This window comes from Monodelphis domestica, chromosome 3 (genome assembly GCF_027887165.1).
Source record: "Monodelphis domestica isolate mMonDom1 chromosome 3, mMonDom1.pri, whole genome shotgun sequence".
Lineage (NCBI taxonomy): Eukaryota > Metazoa > Chordata > Mammalia > Didelphimorphia > Didelphidae > Monodelphis > Monodelphis domestica.
This window is the reverse complement of record NC_077229.1, coordinates 397,223,996-397,251,860: the sequence shown is the minus strand read 5'-3', so window position 1 is coordinate 397,251,860 and position 27,865 is coordinate 397,223,996. Positions and strand designations below refer to the sequence as shown.

Sequence of the window (27,865 nt, the reverse complement as noted above, 5' to 3'; positions counted from 1 at the left end):
GTAGAAAAATGTGCAGACATTTCATTCCACGGTTATGCTTCTTTAAATATGCATATCAATATTTAACAGTAATACTTTGGGTTGCAGATAGTAATATCTCTTAATAAAAGCCATCTTTAAATGGCTGGCATTATGGTTAGTTTGAAACCAGAGAAGTCTTAGAAGAGGAAAAAATCATGTCAAGTGACGAGTGAAAAAACGTCTTTAGAAGTAACTTTGCATTATAGTACTTGGAGCTAGAAGTGATTTTAGTAATTATCTAGACCAACTCTCTCACTTTACTAAAAAGGAAACTAAGGCCTAAAGATTTTGCCCAGGTGACAGAGATAATAAATACTCAAGCTAACAGAATTTTTTCTGTTTTGCTAAAGTCTATCATTGTCTCTCTTAATGCTTCATTTGTTATGATGCTTTTGTTTTTATAGTTTCTACAAAAGGTATGAGAGCAGAATGATGATGGGAAGTCACTTATCCCTGCTTGGGAGAGGGTGAAAATAACCTTAGTTTCATCATCACCTAAATAGAGATAAATGAAGTCCATGCTATTATTACCTACCTAAAATGGTTGTGAAGTTCATATGAAAAATGTACATAAAGCACATTATAAACTATCTTTATAAACTACAAAGCAAAATAAAAAATGTTTGTTTCCTGGATTAAAAAGGTGATATAATGAAAAAAATGCTGAATTTTGAGTGAAGAAAGTATAATTTTAGTGCTTACTCTGCCCCTAACTCATTATATGATAGTTGGTAAATTTTTAACTGTCTCTGGATCATAGGATCATCAATTATAGAATGAAGAAATTGAATAATATGATCTTTAATCTCTGACATTCTAATTTTAAAAGATTGTACTTTTAATCATAATGAAGTTATCAGGCAGTAAGTTTAGAAACATATGCAAGTATTTCAGGAGTAAGCTCAATTGAAAATCCCTAAATTTTTGAATGAGCAGCCTCAGAAGGATTATCTAGGATGTTTAAAAAGCCCCCTGCTAAGCAGAAACTTATTAGAATACTGAATCTTTGAATAATGCTAATCACTGGATTTGAAGAAAAGATTGTCACATTGTATTTTATTTTTTAAATTTAATTAATTAAGAATAATTTTCAATGTTTACATGATTTATATTCTCTTCCTCCCCCACTCATAGCAAATGAGAAATTCAGCTGGATTTTACATCTATCACTGATCAAGACCTATTTCCATATTATTAATATTTGCAATAGAGTGAACATTTAGAGTCTACATCCTCAGATTGTTGCATTTTAAACATACTTTCCCTGTGTGCTTCACAATACTATCGCAGTACTCATCAAAAACTTTTTAGTAGTTTGCAAAATTTGCTTTGTCTCCCTTATTTTCCTTTAAAAAACAAACTAAATTAGTTCACTTCATGCTCCTCAACTCTCAACTTACCTCTTCTTACTTCCTGTATTACCCTGTCTACTGATCTCCCTTTTATAATTCTGATGGTACTAAAGTAGTTCATTTTCACATCGAACAAACTTTAAATACATCTGAAATTCTAATTGCTTTGAATTTAGAACTTTAATAGCACCAAAATCAGGATGAAGTGCAATTAAGCAATGCCTCAAGTAATTGTGTCAGCCTGAACAATCTCATGAACTATGGATCAAGCTATGCAAACTAGAATGATTAAACAGCAAATTCATGGCTCTGGATGCCTTGTTTTCTGAATAGCTATAATGTGAAAGACACAATAAAGAACACATATGATACATAATACCTTTTCAAAATTTTATAAAACAAGATGATAGCTCTATATTTTGCCTGTTATGTTTTCTTTTGTATGTCTAAAAGTTTGGTTGGAGACTTGCTATCATAAGCTCTTTTTGGTGAGTGCATAATCACCATTCAATCTGAGAAAAAGTTTTCATAAGAAAATAGGGCTTTAGAGTTCCTTTTATTGAACTGTAAAGCTCACAGAACTTTTAAAACTGAAAAAAAGTCTCATTAATTAAACAGAATTATTACTATCATTATGCTAACAATCAATTAAGAACTGAATAGTACAGAGGGTGATGGATCTCTATCATCTTAAAAGCATTTCTTCTTAGTAACAGAAAAAGGAATGCCAGTATAACAGATATCAAGAAAGCCAAGTCATTATAAACCTCTTTACTTTTGTCAATATCTTTTTCTCTCCCTAGATATTTGAGATTTCTACCCTTCAATTTATCTCATCAAATAATCTAGGCTTTTAAGAGTTGGCAATTCAGTGGATGAAAAAATAACCTTTAGAAAACATCCTGATTCAGTGTATTTCTGAAAATAAATTGATTAGTAAAATTAAATAGTCCATAAAAACTGCCATTTTATCTTACATCTACCTCAAAGATATATAATTTGAGAGTGCTGAAAATTAACTTATTAAATTAAAAGATTTTAATCTGTACTTATAATATAGTAGGAAGAACATTAGATTTTAAGTCAGAGGACATGAGTCCTCTGGTAATATTGGACGTGTCACAATTTTTTTCCTTATTTACAAAATTAAGAGGTTGGACATAAATTTGAAAGTCTCTCCCATCTATATTGACCTATACCTAAATTATCTCATATATATGTATATTTGTATATACACATACATACCTAAGAAATTGCAATGTGTATGCATACAAAGGCACAGGAATAGAGAGTGAGTAGACCTTTGGATTGGTGGTAGGAAATGACACATTACAGATGGCTTGCTGGTCTGGGTTGCCTTGAGTGATATCAGGAATATAATAAATAATAAGGCTGAGCATCTTAATGAATATAAGCAGTGAGGGAGAAAGGAGAGCAAAAAATAACTCTGAGGTTACAAACCAGGGAGGACTGGGAAAATAGGGGTGCCCTGAATAGAAACTGGGAAATTTGAAGGAAGGGTTGGGGTGGGGAGTAGTGACTAATTTCATTTAGGGGATATAGAATCACAGATGCTGATGGGACCACCAGGTTTAGCAAGCAGTCAATAAAGCAAAATAGAGTTCAGGGGAGAGATTAGGACTAGAGTAAGAAATTATCTGCATAGGAAATAGATAATATAAAAATCACCTTTAAAGCATTTTTTCCACTTAACAGTCAGTACGACTTCCTTCGTCTATTTACATTGCCTTCCCCAAAAGAGTTCTGAGTAAAGATGCATTTTTGTGCTGTCAAATACATTTAAAATTCTATATTACCATTTTATTATATCCCTCAGAAAAAAAAATCTTTAAAATTTCCAGTTGCTTTCCCAAATTTAAATAGCTCTCAAATACTTTGGAGGCAGGAAAATGGTCAGTATAATTCTTTCCTTCAGTCTAATAAGGTACTTCAACATAAGTGAAAATACTCCAAGAAAGCATTATAACTTGTTTCTCAGTGCCAGCTCAATAACTGTATGTTGGCTTTAGTCATTAAAAAAAAACAAAACAACCTTGCTTTCCATCTTAGAATCAATACTGTGTGTCAGTTCCAAGGCAGAAGAGTAGTAAGGGCTAGGCAATGGGAATTAAAGTGCCTAGGGTCACACAACTAGGAAATGTCTGAGGTTTTAGTTAATTTTTAAAACTCAGAGTGAATGAAAGATAGCAGTGACATTGTTGAAAAAGCTTTGGATCTGAAACCTTTGTTTTAGATGGTGTGCACTAAATAGTAGCTCTCAGTTTACACAGAAGATCCCTGCCCACTAAATTAATTGGTGAACTAGGCATCAGGAGAAAGGAATGTTCAACACTGAGTGATATAAACTTAATGATTAGAGCTTTACTGGCAATTGTTAAGAGACGGAATAAGATCAATAGAAATTATATTAAGAAACAACTGCAATACCTGACCACAAAATTAGACCGTATGGAAGCACAATATATGGAATTAGCAAAAGCAAAAACAACCATGCAGAGAATAGTGGAATAAGAAGGATCAAGGTTGGAGGGTGCAGAGAAACCTGATGCACTAACAAAGTTCCAACTAGAGACGGAGCTATTGTAAACAAACCCTGCACACATGTTTCTTCTACAGGAAATCCTAACAGAGATGGGGATCTGGCACATAAGAGCCCACAAGAGGTTTACACAAGCAAACCTTGATGCCATAAAAAAAGAATTCTGAAATTTGAGGACAAACCAATGCAAGTGGTTAGGGAGTTTAAAAAGGATTATTAAAATCTTTGATCCTTCATATCAGGACTTTGAAGTTTTGATGGATGAGGTCCTGACAAAATGTGAGAACCCCAACAAAAATCCCACAATTCCCAACTGGCCAGAAACTGACCCACAATGGGAATATTCCTCAGTCGTTGCTTACAGGGAATTGGGCACGGCAAGATAAGCTACACTTGAGAGCACGAAGGCAAATTCAAAACACCCAGGGACTTGGTCAAAGTTTGAGCAGCTTAGGCAGGAGGTGGGAGAGACTCCAGCTAGTTTCCTAGACCAAGTGATAGTCTGTGGTGAAAAATAGCTAGGATTTTATTTATTGACAAAGGATAACATCAGTCATATATGCTGTCAGTTTTTCAAGGATGCCTACCCTGTTGTAAGAAATTTCTTTAGAAACAGCTGCCCAGATTGGTTTTCTATAGGGCTAGAAGGACTTAAGAGTTGCAACCTGTAGACAGGATGAAAGAGAGAGGTAATCAGATGAAAAAATAGATGTGACATACAATTTAACTAGAGAAATCAAGGAACTAAAACAAAAACTAAAAAAAAATGATATCTAGTAAGTCAAAGCTGTAGCAGCCTTAAGATCATACAAGTCTCCTAGTATCAACCCTAGGCAGTTTGGGCAGAATCCAGCTAGATGCTACTTATGTAATTGAGTGGGTCACATGATGGGAGGCTGTAGGCTCAGGGGACAGTTCTCTGGGAAAGGTAACAGGGGAAACTGAGGCAGCCCATTCAATAACTACAATGGGTTTAGTGTAAATCTTGAAATCTCTCAGACTTGTAAATGTTAAAAATTTCCCCATCGGGGAAATTCTTAATTGGAACAAATTCCCTACTGAGAAACATTCCCCATTTTGATGTGAGGACTCACCAGGATCAGAAATGGGAGGACCCCTACTCTACCCATACTTAAGACTGCTTTAGGAGAGAAAACTCCTTGCTAAACAATGAAAGTACTTGGACCCATGCTTATAATAAGGCAAGGAGTTCTTTGAGCCAGGCCTGTTTTTAGAACTGATACAATGGGATGCTAGGTACCTAAAAGGGTCGGGCAAGTTTTCTTTTGATGAGATTAGTTGACTCAGCTGTGTTTTCTCTGTTCAGACTTCCTGAGGAGTTTGGTCAATACAGCAGCATTTTTTCTGATTCAGACTTACTGAGGAGATTGGTCGACTTAGCAGGAATTCAGATGGGCAGTCCTTTGGAAAGCATCTACAGTGATTGGTAGATGTAGGGGCTTAGGGGAGGTGACATGGGAGAAAAACCCCTATATAAGAAAAAGCAGAATCCTTTTGGAGATATCCTTTTGGAGGAATTCCTTTTGGAGGATCTCTGATGAGGATCACTTGGGAAGAATCTCTTGAGAGAGGCTCTGGAGAACGGAAGCTCTTGGAGGACAATCTCTAAGGAGGTCTCCCTGGAGCGCTCTCTGGTGAAGTCAGCTGAGATGGAGTTGGCCTGGTGTCACTAGAATCCTTGTTTAGGCAGACCTTGTGGTGAGTGTTAAAAGACTGACTGACTGATTCTCTCTCTTAAGACTCAGGTCTAGGCCATATTGGCTTGAGGCCCTTCATAATTATTCCTTTCCTACTCTTTCTCTAATTCCTCATTATATTATTAATTAAAAATCTCTATAAAACCCAGTTGACTTGGGTATTTGAATAATTGGGAATATTTCCCTGGTGACCACCTTATATTTGATTTAAAACCAAGACACTGTAGTGAAACATAATTTCTGCGGTCAAATTTACTCAACCTCTCTTATATCTATCACAATTTATATCTTCCACCATTTTAACTAACTACAGTTTAAGACATCAACCATTTTAAATCTAACATTAGGTAAAACCACTGTAGCTATAACAACCAATAATAGCTTTAATAGGTATAATAACATATACCAAAGACTAAACTATGCAAACAACGGCAATCCAAGATGCTGCCATAACTCTCAACAAGCCCCAGATCTAAACACAATGCAAAAATTTATAAAAGTAGGTGCACATCCAAAATACTCTCATGTAGCTGGTGGAAATACCCAAAAACTAGAATGCTTTGGTAAAATACTTTGTTTGATGCTCATAAAATATAATTCAGCTCTCCTCTTTGAAGGAAAGCCAGAAATGACTTCCCTTTACTAGGCCAGTATATGACTACTTGAAGACTGAATATTTGTAGAAAAACCTATTTATTTGTTTATAATGTATAATAACAAATAAAGTAAGGATTAGTAAATAGGATGCCACAGTATCCTCCTCAATAGCATAATTTATAATCCTAATACTTCAGGTTTTAGTCAATTTTTAAAATACAGAGTGAATGAAAGATAGTAGTGACACTTTTGAAAAAGCTTTGGATTTGAAGTCTGAATAATTTAAACTCAAATCTTGGTGCTGACAACTTACTTTCTATTTGTCCTAAAGAAAGGCATAATCTTTAAGAAAAAACCTCAGTTTTAAGTATTTAAGTAATAATCTAGCACTAGATTCTATGATTGATGTTTTACATTTTAGTCAAATTGTTTATTAGGCAAAGAGCATTAAGATAATTGTTTCAAAGCCTTTGTCCCCCTTACTGTTGAAAAATAATTCTGTGTTACACATACACATATGAATGGAATAATACGAGAATTGAGTCTGGCATAAAAGTACATAGAAGGATTATCCACAGTAAATGACTTTTCCTTTTCCTCATATATTTTAGGAGAAAAAGGAGAGAGAAAAATGTAGAAAAGAACATAAAGTAAGACTTTTAAGAGGGGGAAAATCACTAGTTTGATTTCTCATGCATGAAGAAGTGAAGCTGAAGGACTAATGGTTTTAAGAGCTAAAAAGAAGGAAATCTGAGTTAGTATATGTGTTAATTTACTTTCAATATCATCTTTTGGGGGGGTGGGGCATTTTCCTCCCTTTCACTCCTGTAGCTCTACTCTTCCAAACTGACCATCAGTGGTCATGACCAAGAGGGGCAAGACTTATATTGAGTTTTGTACTCTTTGGGACAATAACTCCCTCTTCTACTTGCACTGAGAACTTTAAAATAAGCATTATCACTATTGTCTCTGAAAAGGATCTGTTAACTAGCCACCTTATTGATACATTCATAATCTTTGTGATATCCTAGATCATAACAGCTATCCCTGGAAACCTCTCCCTTGCATCTTGATAGGGTCCTATATCTAGAAAGGATCTCAGGTCATTTACTCTAATTGACTCACATTACAGATGAAGATGCTTAAGGGACCATGTCTTTCCCATTAGGATATTAAGTTTCTTGAGGGAAGGCATCTCTTTTTATATTTGTATCCACCAAACTTAGCACAATGCCTGGCACATAGTAAAGGCTTAACAAATGTTTTTCATTTATTCATTTTACATTAGAACTGAAAATAGTGGCCTATCTTTACAGAAGAATTTTAGTATTTTAAATTTGATGCTAAATGGTTTTTATTTCAAATCCCTGCTGGACACTGGAGAATATGAAAGAAATATAAATACCTACCTTCGATGTTTCTATAATCTTAATGTAAAGAAAAATCAATACACAGAGTTTTAAGTTTCAACTATAATAATAAGAATTAAAATTCAATAAGGGTTGACAGGAACTCCCAAAAAGGAGAAATTTGTGTGTACCACACTGGTTTGGGAAGTTTTACTAGAGAAAGTAGAATTTGAGTTAGGCCTTGAATAATTGCTAGTATTTGAAGATGAAAAATGCAACAGTCTCAGGTCTTCCAAGCTGGACAAGACTATAAAATGTCAGTTTGTTCCAACTGCAAAGAAGCTGGAAGGAAAAGATGACTTGTGTTTTAAAAAAAATGGTAGCCTCAAAGTAATTCAAAGTTGAAAATTTTAAAAACAACTATTATGTAGTTTAGTATAGTTAAAAGAGAGTTGGACTGAAGTTGGAGGGAGTTCAGGAGGTGTTTGAGATTGGATATGCCATTTAATTTCCCTATGTCTCTCTGTTTTTCTCTCTATAAAATGAGAAACAAGAGATAGATGATGTATAAAAGTTACTGCCAGTTCTAAGATCAGACTCTTCATGGTATAGTGGAAAGAGTGTTGAATTTGGGTTGGCATCAGTAGATACAGGTTTGAACCCTCAATCCACCTTTTTTTTTTACTAGTTATTGCTTTTATTTTACAGTTATTTCAGTCCTGTCCATCTCTTCAAGTAACTCTATTTGATATTTTCTTGGCAAAAATACCGGAGTGTAAAACTGAGCAATTTGACAAATCACAACTTTGCTGAGGAGTTTCCCCATCTATAACGTGGTGATAATAATATATGCATATCCTGTTTCAACAACAGAGTAATTGGTAAAATGTAAAGAACAATTAATCAGATAAAAACAGAGCTTTTTAAAGTTCTTTCTTGGGGATATGACTGGGAAAGTGGACTCTAAAAGATGACCCTAATGCAAATACTAATAATACGGAAATGGGTCTTGGTCAATGGCACATGTTAAACCCAGTGGAATTGTGCATCATATAAGGGAGGGGTTTGGAGGGAGAGGAGGGAAGGAGAATGAATCTTGTAACCATGGAAAATTATTCTAAATCATCTAATTAAATAAATTAAAAAACAAACAAATAAACAAAAAACCCAAGTAATTCCACTGGGCTGTATAAATGTTATCACTTGATACCTATTTCCATATTATTCATTTTTGTTATACAATGATTTTTTTAAAGTCTAAACCCCAAATCACATACCCATATATGCATGTGATAAGTGAGGTCATATGTTCTTCTTTTACATTTCTACTCCAATAATTCTTTCTCTCAGTGTGGTTTCTTGTTCATTCTTTAATTAACATTCTTGAATAAAAATAAATAAATACATAAATAAAATATTGGCCTAAATAAAAAAAATTAAAAATAAAGTTCTTTCCATAGCTAAATCAAGGTTTTTATTTTTTCTATGTAGGGTAATGTGATGACATGCTAACTAATACAACAAGTATTTTGACATTATTAATCTAAAAATATAAAATTTAATTTCAAATTGATAATTATAAATAATTACAAAATAAAAAATACTTATAGCATTTACACAAATAAGTAAAAGCACTGTGATTTCATCAGCATAGGGAATTCTACTAATGAAATAATAATATTCAATACTGAAAATAAAATAAAACAAAATTATTAGAGACTCTATACAAAAAAAATCAACCAATTAATAAAAATGGGAAAATAATTCTTTAACTATATGTACTCACACTATTAAATTAAGCACATATGTTGTTGGTCCAAACATGAACTGATTCACTTACTTCCCCATATCGGAATGTTTCTGCTTTCTGCCTTCATCACGATAGAAGACATGGTCATTGTTACAGGAATGGCATCAAAGTAGGAGGAATGTGGGGCTAGAGTCAGGATGGCCGCTTCTGTTGGTAAGGCCCGTCTGCCCTTTACAGTTACCCAGTGAAATCCACCAACAAACCACATTGTCCGCATGATGGCTTTCAACAGAAAGTCCACTACCCTGTAAGATAAGGGGATCATTATAATATTTGAAATAAAATAATTACTATATAATTTAAAAATATGCTAGTGTTTCTAAAAAAATACTGATGACATAAAAAAGGAAAGCAATACGACTCAAATTATATTTTACAAATCTCTGTAAAATATTTTTCAGAATGGTAACAGGTTAATTCATTTTAATTTAGCTGTAACTTTAACTGTTGGCTCACTGAAAAAGTGATTATGGTTTCTGGTTGCTGTCCAGTATCCAGCTCACCATCTTTATACTAAATTAAAGAACAGAATTACAAATATAAGTAAATAATTTGAAACTAGTACTGAAATATTTCATGCAAACATTGTCTCCAACATAAAGGAGGAACTATGTTAAATTTGGTGAATATGGTTTTTCTTTGAATTCTATTAAAAATCTTTTACGAAATATGGCCCTGAGAGATTAAGGTCAGGAACTAAGATTTACTGTCATTATGTCACTAAATCTGCTTCCACAGGCATACAAAAACAAAGCTAAATAGGATCAAGTTTCTGGATGAAACAGAAAAGGGCAATAGGTTTGGAAAACAATTCAGTGCATTCTAGAATAAACAAATAAACTTTTTTTAAAGAGGTAAACCCTTTGTTTCTGTCTTAGAACCAATACTGTATATTTCTTCCAAGGCAGAAGAATAGTAAGGGCCAGACAGTGGGAGTTCAGTGACTTGTCTAAGATCATATAGCTAGGAAGCATTTGAGGCCAGATTTAAACCTCTCTTCTCTAGGCCTGGCCAGCTCTCTATCCTCTGAGCCACCTAATTGCCTCCCAATAAACTTTCTTAATCACTGGAAACACTGTAAGATGTAAGTATAAAATATGGCCAACTAAAAAATTCCACTAACATAAAATTCCCTATTAGATTGTGAGCTCCATGTTTATGGAAACTGTCATTTTAAACATTTGTATTCTAGACACCTAGTACAGTTTATGATACATAACAGATATTTAATATACAGTGAGTAGTTAATTGAAAACTTATACATTGAAGTGAATTGTCTCCAAAGCAGGCATTTTGAGAGAGTGGGAGAGGGTACATTTTTTTAAAATGCTGCCATTGTTAAAAATATTTTTGATACTATTCAACAATGATTGGGGGGTGGGGGTCGGGGGAGAAGAGGCATCTAGGTAACACAATGGATAGAGCATCAGGCCTGAAACCAAGAGGACCTGGGTTCAAATCTGGACTCAGTCACTTCCTAGCTGTGTGACTGAGCAAGTCATTTAACCCCAATTATCTAGCCCTTGCCACTTTTCTGTTGTAGAACTGATAGTAAGACAGAAGGTAATGTTGTAAAACAAAACAAAAAAAATGATTGAGGGCAGTTGTACATTCTATATCCCCATGGCCTTAAATCTTTGACCTTTTGAAATTTAGTGTTTTTTTAAAAGACCCCATCCCCAAAATATATATATAATCTAGGTCTTGTAAACAGTAATCAATCTAGGCAATAAGTTTTGGAGATTTACTTTAATAAGACTGATTTTCTTAACTGACTCTGAAGGAGATTTAAAACTATTCTGACCCATCTCCTTGGAATATATGTGATTGTTTCAAAGAGCAGAATTCATCCTATAAATAATTTTTCATCCAATAGACACTATAAATAGATCCTACAGTGTAGCAGAGAGCTGGTCTCTTCTTCCTTTTGTGTAACCCTGAACAAATCATGGACCCACTCAATGCCCCATGGCAACTCTTTAAAATATAAATTACAGAGAAGGGGACTTCTCTATACCACTGAAATCACAAGTTCAATTCTTATCTCAATCTTTATTAAAAAAAAACAGTTATTACTTCATGTCCACATCTTATAAGTTACCAAGACCCAAAAATGTCTCAAAAACTAACCAATAAATGTTTCATAAATGTTATTTATATAAAATAAATATGATTTATAATATAGGCAATGATCTTTTTAGAACAAAAATAGAAAAACAGAGCTAAATCCAATTTCACATCATTACTTTTTGTTCTGGCAAATGAGTCTTTAGTGTGGGGGGAAGGGTTAATGGAGAGGTGGTGGGGCATTGAAAAGGATAATTTTAGCGTTGTGACCTAAACTATATTAATTATTGGTCACCATGGGACATCCCAAATAAAATACCCAAGACAGCTGGGAATTTATGGTGATTTTAATTAATATAGAGGAAAGAAATTAGGGAGAAGGGAGAGGGAAAAGGTGTAGGATTTCTTCCGCCTGGCCTGTGCCAGGAGGAAGATTAGAGGCTTCTAGGAAAATAAAGTTTGGAAAGTAAAAGAGGAAGGAATTAGCCTGAACTCCAAGAGGGCTCAGCTAAGATGCCTGAACCTGAATTAGCTCAAGGGAAAACTCACTGCCAAAACCCAGACAAAACCCAGACAAATAGCTGTCATCATGCCAAGATGTCAGAATGCTTAGCACGCTGCCAGCCAGAGCCACATCTCCGGGGAAAGAGGCCGAAGAGAGGAAGTGATGCAAAATATATGGACGGTTTTACATCACTTTCCTGCATCTCATTTGTACCAATGGTAGCTTAGCTTGACTTAGGACAGCCCAGGGGTCTGTCAGTGGTTTCTGCAGATGTCTACTAAAGGCCATCCTCCTGAATACTTAATCCTTAAGTATGGGTGTAGACATTCCTGATTTTGTTAAAGAGAGTGTCTTCATTGTTACAATCAGGAGATAGCTAAATCCAATCTTCACAATCCCCCCTGATGATCATTGGGAGACTAGTCTCCCCATTGATCATTTAACATAATCATCTTGTAATCCTAAAACACTTCTAACTACAGATGTATAAACTGTTCAGTCTCTAAGAGGAAATTACAATAGTTTGATAGAAGAGGGAAATATAAGACAGACAGCAAAAGCAATGTTTGCTGAGCTCATTGACAAAAATCAATTGGGGGCAGTTCCCTTTTGGCATATTTTGATAGGGAAGTGTCATTTCCTCGTCTGATACCAATATACATACATACATATATACATACATACATACATACATACATACATACATATATATCAAAGGGGAAAAACTGGTAAGCTAGACAGTGAGTCAGGGAGCATTTATTTTTTTAGGGGGATGGTTAGTGCTTTATTTTTATTTTTTGAAGATGGGTTGGTGTTTGGGGGGGGGGGATTTATTTATTCCAGTATTGTGCTGGGCTCTAGTTACAATGAAAGGCTAAAGACAGACACTGCTCTTAAAGAACTCACACTCCAGTATATTCAATAACTAAAGCGTTTGTTAACTACTCCCTATCTTCTTCACTTTATACATTATTTTTCATTTCTATAATGTGTGTTCCCCAGGATTCTCTCTTTGGTCCTGTTTTGTTTTATTTTCTCTAGATACACTCCATCGATCAATGAACAAGCATTCATCAAACATCTATCATTTCCTGGGTACAAAGAAATGAAAATCTATGGCTTCAAGAAGCTTTCATTCCAAAGGGAAGGAGGCAAATATTACACATATACAGATTATATACAAAATGAATATAGGATAGGCTTTTGGGGGGGGGGGGAGGATCTTAGCAGCTGAGAAAATTAGGAAAAGTATTATGTAGAAGATGAGGTGGTTCTTGGGCTGAGTTTAGAAGGAATAGTTTCCAAGAGGCAGAGGGGAAAGGGGGAACTATTTCAGGCATGGGGGAAGTCTGTACAAAAACCGGGAGAAGAGAGATGAAGCTTTGTGAGTGAGCAACAACAAACAGACTGGTGTGGATAGGCTGTAGAGTGCCAGAAGAAAAGTTCATAAGAGAATTCCAAGAAAGGTTGTTTTTTAATTAGTGCCTACTTCAGAAAATGCTAGAGAGCATTAAAAGTGTGAAAGGACAAGCATATAAAGATAAAAATATTTAAAAAGCAATGTAATCTTCCTTCAGAAGACCTCTCCCGATCCCTTTCCTAGTCCTTAGTTAACGTTACTTCATCCTAATTTTTATTTATTTTGTATATTTCCTGTATTTACTTATTTATAAATATATTATATTCCTCTCAGTAGGGTACAAATTCATCAAAGGCAGGAACTATCTCATTTTGTATTTGTATCTCCATGGCCTAGTACATTGTGGGTACCAAATTAATAATGAGCACATTATTAAAAGCATATTCATGGTAGGGAAAAAAAGGTGATAATACAGTGATTGAAAAATGTGGATGAGTAAAAAGTGAAATGACTGAGGAAATAAAGGTTCAAACTCCTGAACCCATTGTTTTATTAAGTAACATAAGCCATGTGTAATAAATTTGTTCCAGGCCCCTTAGCTTTGGCACTAGATCTTGAATACAACAGAAGACAGATTTTTATGCCCTAAAAACAATCAAATGAAGCCAATTAATTAAAAGAAAACAATTTACCAGGATACAAGAGTAGGTAATCTGACTTCTAACTGGAGGAAAGATTAGGAACTTTCCAAGTTGGGATGGGCAGAACTAACAGGGGCAATTCCCAGAAAGGAAAAAAAAAGAGGTGTCTCACTCTCTGCAGATGTCTAGAATAACTAATTGATCAGTTCAGGACCAATTTTCAGATAAAACTTGGGTTGTTTGAGATATATAATTGTGAGAAAACTTCTTAGACCAATCTCTGGAACTGACTGGGTTTCTGGTCCTCACAACCTCTTGGTCCTGACTTAAGGATCTCTAAGCAGCAGGTGGAAGTGGTCCAGCTTCCCAGACAGGCAGGGTGAGGTTCAAACAATGCAACAAAATCCTCTTACCATTTGCACAACTGAATACAGTTTTCTGACAAGGCAGAAATCATACTAGTTTTCTTGTTTAATCATTTTAGTCATGTCCAGTTATTCTCATTTGGGTTTTCTTGGCAAAGATATTGGAGTGGTTCTTTTCTCCAGTTCATTTTTCAGATAAGAAACTATGGGTTAAATAACTCACCTGGGCAGCCTCTAAGGGCCAGATTTAAACCCAGAAAGATTGAGTCTTCCTGACTCCAGGCTCAGCACTTTATCCACTGGGCCACCTAGTGCTCCCTAAAGTTTTTAATATATATATTATATATGTATATATGCCCCATATGAAATGTATACTTCTTATAATTTGTGAATTATATATATTATAATTATATAATACATATCATATAAAGCATTAGACCCATAATTAGAAATATACATACAATATACACAGTCATCCCTCGCTATATCATGGTTCACTTATTGTGGGTTAAAAAAAAATCTAATTCTGTATCAGGAGTTTTTGCTATGTCACAGGACCAATCACAGTGCTGTATTCTGTATGCTGGGCACTGATTAGTTCAGTAACTGTAGATTAATAAGAGTGTGGAAAAGGTTTATAGTAGAGTAGGAAGGATTTATAAAGCCTTAAATATATATGTATATAAATATAATATATATAATGCTGCTATTTAGTGGATTTTCACCTATTGGGAGGGGGTCTCTGGAACATAACTCCTGTGATTGAGGGATCACTATATACATATTATAGACTTGTAGAGATATATGTGTCTATCTATATATATGTGGATATATTTCTACATCTATAGTATCAGACCCATAATTAAATAGCTGCTTCCAGAATTTAATCACAAGATGGAATCAGTGTGGTTCTCTCAATTACTACCACTTGCTGTTCAGATTTCCCCTTGTGATTCTTGGGAAAATGGGGCCACTTACACCCTTCCTGCCCCCCAGCATGGATTGTTTATCTATAAGCCAAATCTATAGTTTTCCACATATTCATAATCAGAATTACATAAGCCAGTTCATAAATAAAAGCACTTACAGAGGGCTCACAATGGGCTAATTGTGAGAAGGAGGATTATGGTAATCAGGAAAACAAACTTAAACACAATGAAACAAAATGCCATAGCAATATAATATTGATAATCAATATTAAATAACATCAAGTCTTCTTATATCGTAGTAACCCACTCCCAATATCCATTCAATCATCACATCTTGTCTTGAGTCCCAGATGTTCCAGGTAGTCATCTGGTCCTTGGAAACACCTTTTCTTGGACATTCTGGAATATGCCTAATTTTTCAGGGCAGCTCTGGAAAGGGTTTTACTTCTCTGGTTCCAAATCACTTGACAAAAATCTTATGTAATTCTGCTAAAATTTGCCAATGACAAGATTTAATACAATGTAGTTAAAATGTGTTACAATGTGTTAAATTTGGTTCTCCAAACCTGAAACTTCAGAGAATTTCAGTTTTTACATATCTCTGGATGTTTTTGTCTTTACCTAAACCCCATACTTGATATAAAAATCTTTTAAGAAGTTCATGACGATCTAACTTGTATCACAAACTCTTCTTTTTTAAAACGATTAAACATGCTTTAAAAGTGTGCCATAATTTAACTTTCTTTTAAATTAATCAATGAAATTTTATAGGTGAAATCCTTAATCCAATTTTGAGAACTTATTAATAAAACATACTCAAAGCTTGAATTTCCATGCTAGATACATTTGGAAGCTAGTCATATACAAATGTATACAGTTCTCCAAAAAAAATAGTCTAATATTGTTGCTTTCTCAAAATTTTAGAAAACTTTTACATTATATCTTTGTCTTATTTGTTTACTTCCTCCTTTAGGAAGACATGATCTCTATATTATAATCTGACTACAAATACAGATGAAAATTGTAAAATTTTAAATACCTGTACTCTTAAGGAACTAAGGAGATATCCTAGTATCAATCTATTAATTAATAGATTCAGTGTTGTACTTACAAAACTATTGCTCACCTGCCCTGATTATAGAGATATACTATGAAAGGAAAAGGAACGACATGGTTATTAAGATGTCAGGATTGTTCCCTCAAGGGCACAGACTGAACATATAACAGGAAGAAACTCCCTCAGCTCTGTGATGCCAGGGATGAATTATATGTAACAGTCAATCATGCAATGATAGTATCAAAAGCCAGGCTTAGTATTAACTAGATAGGGAAATTTCCTGGTCAGGAAGGAAATAGCAAAATGAAGAAACTGAGTCAATAGGATTCCACCTTAGGCCACACCAAGTTGTCCCCTCAACTTTTCCCAGGGAGAAACATCTACCTATAACAGTCCTCAGACTGCAGTAATGCCATTATTTATTATTATAGACTTAAAGGACAATTCAGATGATCAATCATTCCTGTAATCAAAACTCCAAACAACAGTAAGTAATAGTCCCAAGAGTATTTACCTCAAATGACAAAATTTCACTAGCCATAGCGTAGGGAATAAATACTATCAACTTCTAATGTTTCCCTTAGAGTTACATTTAATTTATCTTTTACTTATAAATAAAACTAACCACATCCTAGGGTTTTAGGACATTTAGGACATAGGTTTTAGGACCTTATAGTTGACTCAAATTAATATAATGAAGTTACATTTTTAAACCCTCCTATAAACTTTCATAATTTTCATAAGTAATAGACAAAATTGTAAATGAAAACTTTTATTGTAGTAAACTTATTATGTTTTAAAACAAAATGTATCCCAATAAATATTTAGCAGTTTTAAAATATCTATTTTAATCATGTTCTTTTAATAGCTCAATTCATGATTTAATAGTATCCAGATAAAAAAGTTCTTTCTAACAGCATTCATTTCTGATACAAAGATTTCCCAAGAATGATAAAATAAGAAAATTTACAAACACAACAGATACAATATCATATGATAGAAACATAAAGTTGTTTTTTTTTTACAAATCAGTCACCTCAGACACAGAGATGTTTTTTTTTTAATTATTGTGGCATTAATAAACTACATCAAAAAGGCAAACCCCTCCCCTCAAAGAAACAAAATCAACTTCACCAAACAAGGACTCAGATGCAATTGTATTCATTCAAGACCACATTTTATTTTATTTTATTTTATTAAACCTTTACCTTCAGTCTTGTGTAAACCTTAAAATTTCACAGACTTAGGAATGTTAAAAATTTTACTCCACATTGAGGAATCCTCCAATTCCCTACTTGAAATAATTCCCTACCAGATAGTGAGAACTCTACTTGAATGTGAAAACTCCTTGCTATGGGAGTATCCCTACTCCACCCCTACTTAAGACTGCTTTAGGGGAGAAAACTCCTTGCTAAACAATGAAAGTACTTGAAAACCATACTTATAAAGGAAAGAAGTTCTTTGAGCCAAGCCTGTTTTTGGAATTGATACAATGGGATACTAGATGCCTATAAAGGTGGGGCAACTTGTAAACTACTTAGACCTAAAAGGTGAAAACTTACTCAGAGGTTTTCTCTTAATGAAATTAGTCGACACAGGAGCATTTTTTTTCTGACTTACTAAAGAGATTAATCTACTCAGCTGTGAATTCAAAATGGGCTGTCTTTTGGAAAACATCTACAGTGATTGGTAGATGGAAGAACTTAGGGGAGGTGCCATAGGAGATTTTGCCCTTAAAAATAAGAGCTCAGAGAAGAGCTAGAGGTCATTCTGAAACATTCAGTTTGAAGAAGTCATTCTGAAACATTCAGATTGAGGAAGACTCATTCTGAAACATTCAGATTGAGGAAGGACTGATTCTGAAACATTCAGATGGAGGAGGGAGCTGGTGAAAGCAGCTGAGATGATGCTGACCTGGTGTCACTAGAATCCTTGCTTAGGCAGACCTTGTGGTGAGTGTTAAAAGACTAACTGACTGATCTCTCTCTCTTTAATACTCAGGTCTAGGCCATGTTGGCTTAAGGCCCTTCATACTTATTTCCTTTTTTCTCTCTTTCTCTCTTTTCTTTAATTCCACATTTGTATTAATTAAATCTCTATAAAACCCAGTTGACTTGGGTATTGGAATATTGGGAATATTTCCCTGGTGACCACCTTATATTTGATTTAAAAACCAAGACACTGTAGTGAAATATAATTTCTGCGGTCAAATTTACTCACCCTCTCTTATATCTATCACAATTTATATCTTCCACTATTTTAATCAGTACAGTTTAAGACCTCAACCATTTTAAATCTAACACTTGGAATCAATACTGTGTATTGGTTCCAAGGCAGAAGAGTGGTAAGGGCTAGGCAATGGAGGTTAAGTGACTTGCCCAGGGTCACGCAGCTGGGAAGTGTCTTGAGGCCAGATTTGAACCTAGGACCTCCTGTCTCTAGGCCTGGCTCTCAATCCACTGAACTACCAAGCTGCCCCCTCAAGACCACATTTTATAAAAGGCTGTGAAGTGCCTAAGTATTCTGTTCAGGTTTGAGATGAGCAGTTGGATGACATCAATTAGGTTGAATGCATTTTGAAATTATCTTACATAAAAAATCATTAATCTTATTATTACCTTTGGCATTTTATACTAATCACATCTAAAACCCAGTATAGAGTTATCAAGTATGGAAAAATTACATCCAAGTAAAGACATAATAATGATAACAACATTAAATAGTGCTTGCTACATACCAGTTACTATATTAAGTACTTCACAATCATATCATTTTGATCCTCCAACAACCCTGAGAGGTTAGTTATTATTATTATTTTCCTGTTTACAGATCAGGAAAAATACAGATTAGGTAAATAGAGATAAAGTCTTCTAAAATATTTTATATTTATTAAATTTATATAGAATATGATATATAAGAGATGAGTAATTTGTTAAATGAGGGCAGAAGAAGACTTATTGGCTGGAATAATGGTTTAAATGAATCCATATTTTTGGCTACTAAATTTTCTTTTATTCAAGTGTTGAACTTACTTTTTTTTTTCTTTAAAGAAAATCAAATCGTAGTTGCTGCATGAGGAAGGAATAATTAAATTGAAATTGATAGTTAAATATGGGCAATTTCTGTTGACTGAAACCTTAGCATAAACCAGCAGCACCAAGCACATGGAGTACCTTACACATAGTAATGATATCAACCAATATTTGTTTAGCACTCTGTAATTTACAAAATATTCCTTTTAAAATAGCCTATTTAAACGGGCAGTCCCTTTACTTAATTTTTTCCAATGGAAAAAAATGGGGAAAATGGTTAATTATAAATTAAAGGAAGTAGAATAATTAGAACACAGGAGAGGATAGTCCTACTCAATCCTATGCAAGTCATATCATACCAATAATAGTTTTCCATTCTGGAGTATATTGAAAAATCAGAATTTTCTTATCCTTCTCTTGCTCCCACTGATTCACTTTTGCTTACCCTGTTCTTTAGGTCTGGAATGGTGTCTTCTATCTACCTTCTATACTTAGGTAAGCCCTAAACCCTCATCTTCTGTCTTAGAATTGATACTAAGTAGTAGTCCCAAGACAGAAGAGTGGTAAGGGTTAGGCATTTGGGGTTGTGACTTGCCCAGGGTCACATAGCTAGGAAGTGTCTGAGGCCAAATTTGAACCCATGGCCTCCCATCTCTAGGCTTGGTTCTTTATCAACTGAGACACTCAGCTACTTCATAAGCCTTACTTTTTAAAGATCCGCTGTCATACAGTGAAACAAATGATGAATTTGTAGACCTACATTATAAGCCACAGGACCAAAGTTAAAATTCTAGAACCTGTTTCTTACTTCTTATGTGCTCTATGAGGGAAAGACAGTAGAGTTAAGCTAGATGCTTCTTTTAAAAAATTATTAACTATATATTTTTAACATTCATTTAAAAAATAATTGAGTCCAGAATTCTCTCCCTCCCTCCCATCTGTCACCCATCTACTGAGCAAGCAAGAAATATGACATCAATTATACATGTGAAATCATGTGAGATGCTTTCATATTAGCCATGTTACCAAAAAAAAGCAAGAAAAATGAAATGAAAAAATAATGCTTTAACCTGATTTAGACTCCATTGGTTCTTCCTCTGAAGACTGATAGCACTTTTCATCATAAGTTCTTCAGAATCATCTTAGATCATTGATCAAAACAGCTAAGTTATTCTCATCTCTAAGTTATTAATCATCAGGCAACATTGCTGTTACTGTGTACAATGTTATCCTGGTTCCTACACACTTTGCTTTTCATCAGTTGATATAAGTCTTTCCAGGTTTATCTGAAACCACACTGTTTATCATTTCTTACAGCACAATAGTACTGCATTACAATCATATAGCACAACTTGTTCAGTTACAACTCAATTGATGCTCAACTTCTCAATTTCCAATTCTTTGCTACCACAAAAAGAGCTGCTATAAATATTTTTGTACATAGGTTTATTTAGGTTTTTTCTTTTTTCTCTGATCTCTTTGGGTTTTAGACTCAGTAGTAGTATTGCAAAGTCAAAGGGTATTATGTAATTTAAAGGTCCTTTGAGCATATAAATTAGGTGTCTGCAAGCGCTTCAGATCCCCGTAGCCCCCTTCAGCTCTAAACACATGATCAGAGGAGGTTGCGTGATGCTGGTTAAAGAATGAATCTGCTTAAATCCTCTGTTGCCCACTGCTTGTATGATACTAAACAAGTCATTTAACCTAAGTCTCAGTCTTCTCATGTGTAAAATGGGAGAATTGGATTAAGGTATCTTTAAGGTCTAAGTCTATTATTCTATGACCTAGATCAAGTTCTAGTTCTTTCATAGAGAATTTCTCAGTTACTTCAACCTGCCTTAATCTTTTTATCTGAACATCTATTAGACTCATTATTAGGCTCAAGTTTATTTAATCATTTTGTAATTATTTCACAAAATTAGTTTGTCTTCTCAAGTAAAGTCAATAAACATTTATCAAAAGACTACTGTTGTGCATTGTGCAGTGTTGGGAATACAAATAAAGAAAAAAAAAAACAAAACCCAGTCCTGTCCTCAAGGAATTTGTGATATAATGGTAAAGAGATAACATGTAAACAATGGTGTGCAAAGAAGCTCTGCAGAGCCTAAAAAGGCTAAATGTAAGATAATTTCTATCCATCAACCAATAAACACTTATTAAATGCCTATGTGCCAGGCACTGTGCTAAGCTCTGAAGAAACATAAAAAGAGGCAAGAGAGTCCCTGCTGCCCTCGAGGAGCTTATAATCTAATGGGGGAGACAATGCAAACAAATATATGCAACACAAGCTATATATGGACTCTATAGGAAATAATTAATAGAGGCACTGGTCTATAAGGGACCCAAGAGGTTATTCTGTTATGACACCATCATGAATCTCATTTCTATTGCCCCAAGGTAAGAGTCATCCAGCCTCTATTTAAACCCTACTCAAAGACAGAGAATTCATTACCTGTGGAAGGCATCACATTCGACTTTTACACAACTCTGTTGCTTTTATACATGCCAACCCTTTGAATATTTCACTATATTTATTATATCCCAATCCTTTTTTCTGGGCCAAAAAAAATGGTCTCCAGTCTTTGGAACATTATGGTCATCCTTTCTCTATATGTGTTATATAACTTGTTAATGTCTTTTCTGAAGAGCATTATCCAGAACATGATATAAGACTCCAAAAGTGTTCTAACTAGGGGAGAAAATGTAAGGAACATTACTCTCTTCACTCTTGAAAACATATCAATTAATTCAGCAAACATTTATTAAGTAATTATTATGTTTAAGGCACTGTGCTGATATAGTCTAAAATCAAAATTAGCTTTTTTTTTTGGCTGCTAAACTGCACTGAAAAATCATAATGAGCTTGTAGTCTACTAGAAACCTCTGGTCTTTGGTGTATAAACTCCTTTCTAGTCACAACACTTCTCCTTCCTTCTTTCCCCCTACCTTTCCCCCCAGACTTTTTCACTTGTGAATATGATTTTTTTTATAACCCAAATACTGAACCATATAGTTAACAATTAAATTTCAAGTCATTTTCAGTTGCCCGTTTCAGTATTTTGACACATCTTATTGGATCTCTTTTCTATCACCTGTTGTATTAACTATCCCTCCCTGCTTCCTTTGACCCATGAATTTGATAAGCATGCCCTCCATACCATCAGGCAAATACCAGATAAAAATATTGAACACAATCAGCTTAAGGATAGAAGAAATGTGGAAAACTTCATTAAAGGCATCCCTTCAAGTGAAGAACAATCCACTAATAAATATTTTGGGGTCTAATTATTCAATCAATTCCAAGTCTACTTAACTGTACTATCACCTAGTATACAATTCTTTAGTTTGTCTACGAAGGGACTCTTACTAAAGGTTTATTAGAAAGTATGTCTCATGATTAAAGAGGTTTTTAAAAGAAGTTTAATCTAGTTGAACTGTACAGAATGAACTTGTGGAAAAGAAAAACCACCTCAAAGAACCAGAATAATCTATTTAATGAGGTCCAAGGTTGTGGCACTAAGAATACCAAAAAAGGGATGGTTCAAAAAAAAATTTAATAAACAAACAAACAAACAAACAGAACTTTGTGAATGAATTGCTGTGAATATCAAATGAAGGAGATGGATTCCCAAGTTAAGAGAGGGAAAAAAATGTTAATATCATTGACAAGAATAGGGAACTTGGGGGAAGCTGGGTGTCTCAGTGGATTGAGAGCCAGGCCTAGAGACAGGAGGTCATGGTTTCAAATCTGGCTTCAGCCACTTCCTAGTTGTGTGACCTTGGACAAGTCACTTAACCCCCCCTCCACCACTGCCTATCTCTTACTGCTCTTCTGCCTTGCAACCAATACATAATATTGATTCTAAGACAGAAGGTAAGGGTTAAAAAAAAAAGTAGAGAACTTGATTTGGAAGGGAATATGACTAATAGAATACCATCAGAGCAGAAAACATATTCTTTCAGTTTCTCATTTCAATACTTTAAATGATCTCTGATTTTGTTGTATGGGTATTTATTAACAGCAACTCAGATCAAAATCTCTCTTTGACTTAGTAAATATGCTATGATGAATGCTCATTTCTAAAAACTACTTTAATAAAAACTAGCATTCATTTTAGTGTTTGAAAATTTGCAAAGTGATTTACAGATGTTATTTCAATTAACCTCTAGGATCCACCAAGGTAGGAGTAATTGTTTTCCCTATTTTATTAAATAAGGAAACAGATTCAGAAGGGTTAAGTGACTTGTCTAAGTAAGCGGCTAAAGGCAAGTTTGAACTCCAGGCATCTTCATGATACCAGGCTATCCACTAACTAAACCTCTTAGTGTCCTGAAATATTAACACTTTATCTCTTTGTTACTTATTTAAACAACTACATATACATATGCACATATGTGTATTCCATGAGATTTAGTTACTCACTTTCTCCATAAAGCCAGGGGCTTTTCAAGTTCTTTCTCAGCAGATCCCAAAGAAGCAACAAATGCAAATGGCCATGCCAATAACATCATAAATGCAGCGAACAAAAGTCGGATTGGAAACAAGGTCAAAGTCATGAAGGCAATCTAGAAAAACACAAAAAAATGTAATTATTATCATAATATCTTAATTATTGGCATTCCTATTCATAATAATTTCTCTACTTGTAAAATCTAAAGAAAACACTGAGGAAGATAAAAAAAATTTGCTTTATGAGATATTCTTTTATTTTTTTTAAACCTTTACCTTCTGCTTATAATTAATAACTGGGTAATGATAGTATCAATTTTAAGGCAGAAGAGTGGTAATGACCTAGCAGTTGGGGTTAAGTGACTTACCCAGGGTCACATAGCTAGGATGTCTGTATGAACTCAGGTCCCCCGAACTCCAAGTCCAGCACTCTATCCACTATGCTACTACATTGCCACAAGATACATTCTTTCTAGCTCAAGAATGCCACCTTTCAATAATCTAAGGAAAATGTGAAATATTGCATAATGCAGAACATAAATCTTAATTGAGAAACATAATTCATTTGAAATATACCTTCTGAACATTAATCTCTTTACTTCTAAACTCCCACCTTCTTGGCTTCCAACTAAAAATATCTTTGGTATAGGTAATTTTAGAAACAAGACTGGTGTTTTTCTCCCACTAATTTAATTTATACTCTTTGTCCTGCTTGCTGACTCACATTAAATAGCACCATTACTGTTAGACTCGAAACAAATGCTGCTTTCACATCATCTGACCTAGTAAGGTAGTTTTACACATCAAAGTTGCTGTTCTAGCTTAGAAAAGAAGCACTCTTCTTCCTTAACTTTCACCCAAAAGTCACATAGGGAATAAGTGATCAAAGACCAAAACTAGTAGCTACTTGAGAAATCATTAAAAAAATGACACTGGAATTTTGAAGATTTTAAAAGCCAGAACAGAGAACTGGGATACTCTTTCTATTCTTATAACTACTTATAGTGTTATTCCCTTGCCATAGAACCTAGAAAGTAGGGTCAATGCCATAAATAAAAACAGGTTGAAAAATAAAGTAAAAAGTGCTCAGTAATCAGGGAAAGCAGAACTGATAGGGATAGTCTTTTTGGAAACAAATATAGCCCTTTGTGAAAAATAAAGGCATATGAAAAATGAAAAATCAAAGAATAGCCTTTGGCTCTAAGTAGAAAAGAGGAAGCTGAAGGTCAGCTGAACCTGACTAGAAAGAGGAACCAACAAGGGAAAAGGGAAATTCCATCTAAACAAGAATATGGAAAGTGGAAGCTAGATCCAGGACAAAGACAGGATAGGATTATGGAACTCAAGAATATTCTACAACAAGAAATCAAATAGAGAAGAACAGATTATAATTTTTGAATGATAAAGGTTTCTTAAAAACAGAAAGTTACTATATCTTTGTATTTAAATAAAATGCATATTTTACCAGTTTGTAAGGAAAGGTAGGCTGGTAACCTTGGACTGAGGCTATGTTCACAGTTACTGAAAGAATTAAATGATAATATAGGCAAAGATTTTTGCAATCTTTTTAGTGTCACATAAACAATTATTCTAAACAAATCACCTAAAAGTAGTTCTTACAGAAGTTATGCATATATCTTTTAAAATTTGACAATGCAATATTTGTCTGTAATTTTAGATAGGTAAAGAGAAGAAATGAGTGTTAAGGCTAGATAAATTCTCCCTAATCTTTCTAACAGTTTAAAACTGAATAAAGCAAACAAGCCACTGTGTAGGAGAAAAATAAATGGAGGTAGCCATAAAATCCAGACTCAAACTTTTCTAATATTTGTGAACTATATTACATAAGGCAAGTTACAAATTTTCTGGGCCTAGATTTCCTCTTCTACAATCTGAAGGGGTTATATTAAATCAGAAGTATAAAAATAAAGCTCCTATGAATACTATTCCAACAAGATTAAAATGTAAGTGGGAAATATTTAACAAAATAAATAAAAATATAATAAAACATAAACAATGTCAGTGTTTTTCTTATTCACTATGTGGCCTGCTTCTTATCCAATATGTGAATTCTTATTTATTTTTGTTGTTCAGTTGTTTTAGTCATGTCTGACTCTTCATGATCGCATCTAGAATTTTCTTGGCAAAGATACTGAAGTTGTCATTCCCTATCTCTAGCTCATTTTACAAATGAAGAACTGAAGCAAACATGGGTAAGTAACTTGCCCAGGGTCACATAGCTATTCAGTATCTGAGGTTAATTTGAATTTAAGTCTTCCTGACCACATGTTGGACACTATATCCACAGCAATACTTAACTACTTTTATATGGGTTAGTGGTTCCTATTTTTATCTGAGTTTGATACTACTGAATTAGATTGACCTCTAAGGTCCTTTGTAGCCCTGAATCTTTGATTCAGTGAGCAAATGAATGGATGAAACATTTCAAAAGAAAAAGAAGTCACTGGTATATATTTCTGGAATGGAAAAGAAAAAAAATCTTTTATAGATTTTTAAAGATGAAATAGCACTGACTATGCACAGTATGAAGGAAAGGGAAACAGAACTAAGACAAATTAATCTGAAAACTCTAGTTAGCTAAAACAATGGCAACAGAAATTGTGGCATCTGCAAATTACTCTTGGGATATTTAGGTAGCATTAAATAAAAAACTGCAGCATTCTTTGGCACAAAGGAAAAGATCAAAAAAGAAATCCATGCTGTATAATAGCCCTTGAGAATGAGATTCATGTCTGCTCCCCTTCTGTACTCTGATTTTCTCTAGAGGTACAAATAGTTGGTAAAGAAAAGTCTCTGCTCTTCCCACTTTGTCCTTACATATGAAAAAGACCGTCCTGGCTTAATTTGTCATCTTTCCTCTTGGGCTGCAACCTACCTGGTTCTAAACCATTGGTAAACAAGAGCTACCTTATCTGTATGTTAGACCTGATTCTGATAAAGGGTCAGCAGTGTTTACTAAGAACTCTGCTAAGTGTGAAGGACAAGCAGAAAAGCAAAACCACAGTCCCTGCTCTTGATGAGCTCACAATATAATGGGGAAGCCAAATATGGAAAGAAACATAAAGAAGATATATATAGAGAGAGAGCAGAGAAAAGCTAATAACAGAGTAAGGCAATGAGTTCTTAGTAGTAAGATAACTTTTCTTCTTTATTTCCTTTGGTATTTCATCACTTTCTGAATATTCTTCTTCAAAGACATTGATTTGAATATTCAGCTAAAACAGACTCAAAGCAGCATATTCTGTTTCTATATTCAGTGTCCAGAAGGTAAGGAGTTGGGTAGCCCTGATAAGCTTCCTGGCAAACCCAAAACTGGCTTGGGGTTATTATGGGGAATGAGCTACAAATCCATGGTGCTGATCCCTTAAGCAACAAGCTCCAAAGATCTAATAAAAGAGGTAACAGATGACCCAGAGAAAGATAAAGAATAGTTTGAGAATTACAGTCCTAAACATTTGGTTTAAGTTACTCCAGGGCCGGATTGACAAGTATAAATTATCCAGAGAGATAGTGTTGAAGCAGTTAAAGATCTTGCCTCTGAGTAGGAAAGACATGGGATATAGTCCCATCTTTGACATATACTGGCTCTATGTCTGGCCAAATCATTCAGCCTCTTGATGCCCCTGGCAACTTTCCAAGACCATGGATGGTGGAGTAGGTAAAGATCTGCATTGCTAGAGGAGATCTCCCTAAACAGAAATGCTCTAAACTAGTGAAATGTCAGACCAGATTTTTTAGAAAAATCAATAATTATTCAAAAAAAATTTAATGAATTTTAGTATAATGAGCTAGAGACAACATAGGACAAATATTAAGTTCTCTCTCTAGCTAGGAAGTCTGAATAAGCCTGCTTCCCTTTGTTAGTCTATATTAATTTGTGTAGTCTTTATATAATTCCCCTCTGCCTCCATCTCCACACCCCCCTACCCCATTCCCAAGGGTGGTTATTAAGAAACCAAATGATAAAATGCAAAGACTTAGTTACCTAGAGATAGGAGCAAATTTTGCTTACTATGAGACTTTGGGCTCTA

The 27,865-nt window shown here is 34.4% G+C and overlaps 1 protein-coding gene across 1 annotated transcript in view; it reads right to left on the bottom strand.

Moving 5' to 3' along the window:
- Positions 1-27,865, bottom strand: part of LPCAT1 (lysophosphatidylcholine acyltransferase 1) — a 183,485-nt gene that overhangs the window by 79,010 nt on the left and 76,610 nt on the right. The window contains exons 2-3 of the mRNA XM_001369539.5: positions 23,787-23,929; positions 9,438-9,652 (exon numbers count right to left, since the gene is read on the bottom strand). Of these exons, the coding sequence (XP_001369576.2) occupies positions 9,438-9,652; positions 23,787-23,929 (358 nt within the window). The remainder of the gene's footprint in view (positions 1-9,437; positions 9,653-23,786; positions 23,930-27,865) is intronic.